Source organism: Ammospiza caudacuta, chromosome 31 (genome assembly GCF_027887145.1).
Source record: "Ammospiza caudacuta isolate bAmmCau1 chromosome 31, bAmmCau1.pri, whole genome shotgun sequence".
In the NCBI taxonomy this organism is placed as follows: domain Eukaryota; kingdom Metazoa; phylum Chordata; class Aves; order Passeriformes; family Passerellidae; genus Ammospiza; species Ammospiza caudacuta.
In genome coordinates, this window is record NC_080623.1 from 3112987 (window position 1) to 3118408 (window position 5422).

The 5422-nt window shown below is 55.4% G+C and overlaps 1 protein-coding gene across 1 annotated transcript; it reads right to left on the reverse strand.

The window, feature by feature from the left end:
- Positions 1 to 494: 494 nt before the first annotated feature.
- On the reverse strand, positions 495 to 1519 carry NXPH4 (neurexophilin 4). The gene is made up of 2 exons (XM_058821990.1): positions 1367 to 1519; positions 495 to 1262 (listed from the first exon to the last, which is right to left on the reverse strand). The coding sequence occupies exons 1-2, from the start codon at positions 1517 to 1519 to the stop codon at positions 495 to 497; spliced, it is 921 nt and encodes a 306-aa protein (XP_058677973.1).
- Between the last annotated feature and the right edge of the window lie 3903 nt (positions 1520 to 5422).

Consider the following 5422-nt stretch of genomic DNA (forward strand, 5'->3'; position numbering starts at 1 on the left):
AGACCTTCTGCACCATTGATGCTGAGGAAGGAGATGAAGATGCAGATGACCCTGAAGGTCACAGTGATGAAGAGGAGGCTCTCATGGGGGTAACAAGGACCCCCAAATGCCCCTGTCCCACTGCCATCAGCCAAAATAGGGGTTATCCTGCTGGAAGTTGTAGTCGGGACAGACCTTCTGCACCAGCTTGTAGTCGATGGTGAGGAAGGAGATGAAGATGCAGATGGCCTTGAAGGTCACAGTGATGAAGAGGAGGAGAGGAGGCTCCTTGAGGGTGACAAGGTGCCGAGTGCCACCAAAGTGCCACTAAACCCCCCCTGTCCCTATGCCATCAACCAAAATAAGGATTTTCCTGCTGGAAGTTGTAGTTGGGAGTTGGGACAGACCTTCTGCACCTTGATGGTGAGGAAGGAGATGAAGATGCAGATGACCCTGAGGGTCACAGTGATGAAGAGGAGACCCCCAAATGCCACCAAACCCCTGTCCTGCTACCATCAGCCAAAATAGGGGTTTTCCTGCTGGAAGTTGTAGTCGGGACAGACCTTCTGCACCAGCTTGTAGTCGATGCTGAGGAAGGAGATGAAGATGCAGATGACCTTGAAGGGCTTGGAGCAGAGCCAGGCCGCGTGGCTCTGCGTGTGCTCGGTGAAGCAAACCTTGGAAGGATCATAGAGGCACGGCTTGTTCTTCCTGGCCCTGTTGGTTTTCTCGTACTCCACGTGGCAGTTGAGCGCCTTGGCCGGGCGCCCCTCGGGCAGGGTGCTCTGCTGGGCACGCAGAGCCGGCCCTGGCAGGGCTGGCACCACCACCTCGAAGCCCACGGCCTTGGAGGGCGGCACGATGCTGACGGAGACGTTGCCCAGGCTGGAGGAGTTGTGTCTGAAGTAAACGCTGAAGGTGCCGTTGATGTGGTCGACGATCTTGCCCGTCACCAGGAGGCTGAACTTGAGCGTTTTGATGTTGAAGTAGAAATCGCCCCAGCCGAAAATCTTCTTGGCGCGGCTGGATTTGAGGCTGGGCTTGCGGTGGGCGCGGGGGTTCGGGGCTTCCAGGGATGTTTGGTTCTTCTGCCAGTGCCAGGGGCTGTGGGAGGTGCCAGCCGGGACACCCGTGCCCACCCTGGGGGGCTCTGCCGGGATCAGGTGCCCGGGGTGGAGCGCTGGGGGGTTCAGGGCACCGTAGGGCACGTCCTTGAGCAGGGCTGAGGTGCCCATCTCCAGGTAGCCCAAGGCTTTGGGGAGGTGGCTGCCGGCACACATGGTCTGGGGAGAGGGGAGAGGGGGTGAGATGTGCTGGTGGCCTTCCTCACTCTGCCTGCACCCTCCTCATCCTCCCACCTGAACCCTCCTCATCCTCCTGCACGCACCCTGCTCATCCCTCTGCCTGCGCCCTCTTCGTTTTCTACCTGCTCCTCCTTCCTCATCTTCTGCCTACAGCCCCTTCCTCGTCCTTCTGTCTGCACCCTCCTCATCCTCCTACCTGCAGCGCCTTCCTCGTCACTCTGCCTCACCCTCCTCATCCTCTCCTGCACCCTCCTCATCCTCCTCCATACACCCTCCTCATCCTCCTGCATACAGCACCTTCCTCTCCTCTACCTGCTCCTCCCTCCTCTTCCTCCCACCTGAACCCTCCTGATCCTTCTGCCTCCACCTTCCTCATCCTCCTGCACGCACCCTGCTCATCCTCTACCTACAGCCCCTTCCTCATCTCTCTGCCTGCACCCTCCTCATCCTCTTACCTACTTCTCCCTCCTCATCATCTCACCTGAACCCTCCTCCCCCCTCTGTCTGCACCCTCCTCATCCTCTCCCTACTCCTCCCTCCTCATCCCCTGCATCCTCTCCATCCTCTTACCTACTCCTCCCTCCTCTTCCTCCCACCTGAACCCTCCTCATCCTCCTGCCTGAACCCTGCTCATCCCCCTGCATGCACCGTGCTCATCGTCTTTCCTGCACCCTCCTCATCCTTCTACCTACAGCCCCCTCCTCATCCTCCTTCCTCCTTCTCCCTCCTCCTCCTCTCCCACCTCTTCCCTCCTCATCAGGGGCCTTCACCCTCCTCATCCTCCTTCCTGCAGCCTCCTCATTCTCCTGCATACAGCCCCCTCCTCATCCTCTTTCCTGCACCCTCTTCATCCTTCTACCTACAGCCCCCTCCTCACCCTCCTTCCTCCTCCCTCCTCATCCTCTCCCTCCTGCACCAGCTGGGCTGGCACCGCACCATCCCCTCCCCCGTCCCTGGCACTGCCACCAGCGCTCAGATCCAGCTGCCAGCCCCACCGCGGGCCCCCACCCCTGTCCCTCACCCCGGTGCCCCCTCCTCATCCTCGCGGGGTGCCCGCCGTGCCCTCGTGCCCTGCCAGCTGCCGCGGCAGCCCCGGGCTCGTCAATCACTGTCACCCGGAGCTGCTCGGGGTCACCTGGAGCCCCGCAGGGGGAGCGGGGAGGGGGAGATGGGCACGGGCACCAGCTGGAGGGGCCGGAAAATCGAGGCAGGATCAGGGAATGGCTCCTGACATTGCTGGGGGTGATGCTGGCATCATGGCTCTAAAATATTTTTTTTCTTTTATAAAATAAAATGTTAATTTTAATATTAATTTTAAAAATATCATCAAAATAAATATAATAAAATTATATTATAAAAACATGAATTTTATAAAATAAAATATTATTTTAATACAAATTTTAAAATATCACCGAAATAAATACAATACAAATTATATAATAAAATATCAATTTTATAAAATAAAATATTAATTTTAATATCCATTTAAAATATAATAAAATATATAATATATAAAATATTTAAAATAGATTTAAATATAATTAAAATATAATATAATAAAATAAATATATTATAAATAAATAAATAAAAATATATAAAATATAAAAATTATATAATAAAAATATTGATTTTATAAAATAAAAATATTAATTTATAAAAGAAATCATTTGATTTTTTAAAGGAGGAGCAGGATGGCTCTAAAATAATTTTTTAAATTTTATAAAATGAAAGATGAATTTTGATATTAATTTTAAAAAATAGAATCAAAATAAATATAATAAAATAATATAATAAAATATTAATTGTATAAAATAAACTAATTTATAAAAGAAATTATTTGATTCGAGATTATTTTATTTTTAAAGAATCTACAATAAAGATTATTTTATTTTTTAAAGGAGGAGGACGCCTCTAAAACAGAGATGATTTTATTTTTTAAAGGAGCTTGCACCTTCTTTCAATTGCCCTAAATTCCCTTCATTAGAGTGGATTTTTCCTTGGAGAAGAATTAAGAGTGAAGAGGCTCCATCTGACCCATGCCTGGGACTGCCCCAAGCTGTGCCAGGGCTCCTAAATCTGCTCTGGCTGTGCCAGGATGGGCTCCTAAATCTGCTCTGGCTGTGCCAGGCTGAGCTCCTAAACCTGCTCTGGCTGTGCCAGGATGGGCTCCTAAATCTGCTCTGGCTGTGCCAGGATGGGCTCCTAAATCTGGTCTGGCTGTGCCAGGATGGGCTCCTAAACCTGCTCTGGCTGTGCCAGGATGGGCTCCTAAATCTGCTCTGGCTGTGCCAGGATGGGCTCCTAAACCTGCTCTGGCTGTGCCAGGCTGAGCCCTTAAACCTGCTCTGGCTGTGCCAGGCTGAGCCTCTAAATCTGCTCTGAGAGAGGAACCCTGAGCAGGGCGTGCAGCCCCACCACGTCCCTGGGAAGGGGATTTGGGGTCTTTCAGCCCATTTGGGGTGGTGCAGAGCTGCAGCTCAGCCTCCATCGCTGCACCCCCAGATCTGTGCCAGGTTGAGCCCCTAAATCTGCTCTGAGAGAGGAACCGTGGCATCATGTCCGTGGGAAGGGGATTTGGGGTCTCTCAGCCCTTTTGGGGTGTTTCAACCCCTCGGGGGGTGGTGCAGAGCATCCCTGGGACCCGCCCAAGTTGTGCCAGGGCTGAGCCCCTAAATCTGCTCTAAGAGAGGAACCCTGGAACCCTGGGCAGCCCTGCCACATCCATGGGAAGGGGATTTGGGGTCTCTCAGCCCATTTGGGGTCTCTCAGCCCCTTTGGGGTGTCTCAGCCCCCTCGGCGGGTGCTGCAGAGCCGCAGCTCAGCCCCATCCCATCCCTGGGACCCCCCTGATCTGCCCCTAAATCTGCTCTGAGAGAGGAACCCTAGGCAGTCCCACCGCGTCTGTGGGAAGGGGATTTGGGGTCTCTCAGCCCATTTGGGGTCTCCCAGCCCTTTTAGGGTCTCCCAGCCCATTTGGGGTGTCTCAGCCCCTCGGGAGGTGCTGCCGAGCCGCAGCTCAGCTCCATCCCCGCACCCCCATCCCGGCCATCCCCCGCTCCCCCCGGCTCTCTCCCGGCTCGGCTCTGCCTCTCCCTTATCTATTTTTCAACGCAGCTTCAAAGCCGGGCGCCCTCAGCCAGCCGGAGAGGGAGGGGCAGGACAGGGATGGGGAGATGATAACGAGGGGAGAGGGAGAGGGGGAACCCCCCAAGCTGAGAGGGGTGGGGTCTGCACCCCATCTCTGCACCCATCGGGTCTGGGACCCCTCACACCCCACTGCGAGCCCCCCAAATCTGGGGTTCTCAGCTCATCCTGCCGAGCCCCCACCTCCGGGAAGGGTTTCTGGAAGTTTCTGAGCTCTGAATTTCCATCTCAGTCAGGGCTGGTAGCCAAGGCCGTGCCGCAGGTGCCCGTGCCCTTCCTCCCCTGCCTCAGTTTCCCTTTCCAATCCCCTCGGTGTGGGGTGATGGGGTTGGATTGGAAGAGGCTGAGACGGGAATGGCAGGGAAGGGACAGAAGGGGACAGGAAGGGACAGGGGAGGGACATGGAAGGGACAGGGAAGGGACATGGTTGGGAGAGGAGGGGACAGGGATGGGACAGGGATGGGCAGGCAGTGGAAGCAGAGCAGGACAGACAGACAGACACTCGGGGAAGGGACAGGGATGGGACGGGGGGGACAGGGAGGGGACAGGAATGGGCAGGCAGTGGAGCAGAGACGGACAGACGGACAGACAGACACTCGTTGTGCGACAGATCCAGGGGCTGGGGGGGCACGGATAGAGCAAACCACCCCATCCCTGCAGGAACAGAGGTGCCCAAACCCCCGCGGTCTCGGGGCCAGCCTGGCACCCCCCCAATCCCCCCAACCCCTGCGCAGGAGCTGCCGGGGGATGAAAGGGAATTGCAGAGCAGCGCTGCAGCCCGGAGCGATCGATCGCGGCACCGGCAGCGCGGGGGGACCCCCGCAGCCCCCGCCGAGCCCTGCTGGGCCGGGGGGGCTCGGAGCGGGCGGGTGGAGCAGGGACGGGGAGGTTTGGGGGAGCCAAGGTCACCCCCCTGTCGGCATTCAGGGCAGGTGCGGAACACCTCGCGTTAAATATTCATGTTCGTGTTCCTGCTCGGTGCCTCCTGTCGGGGT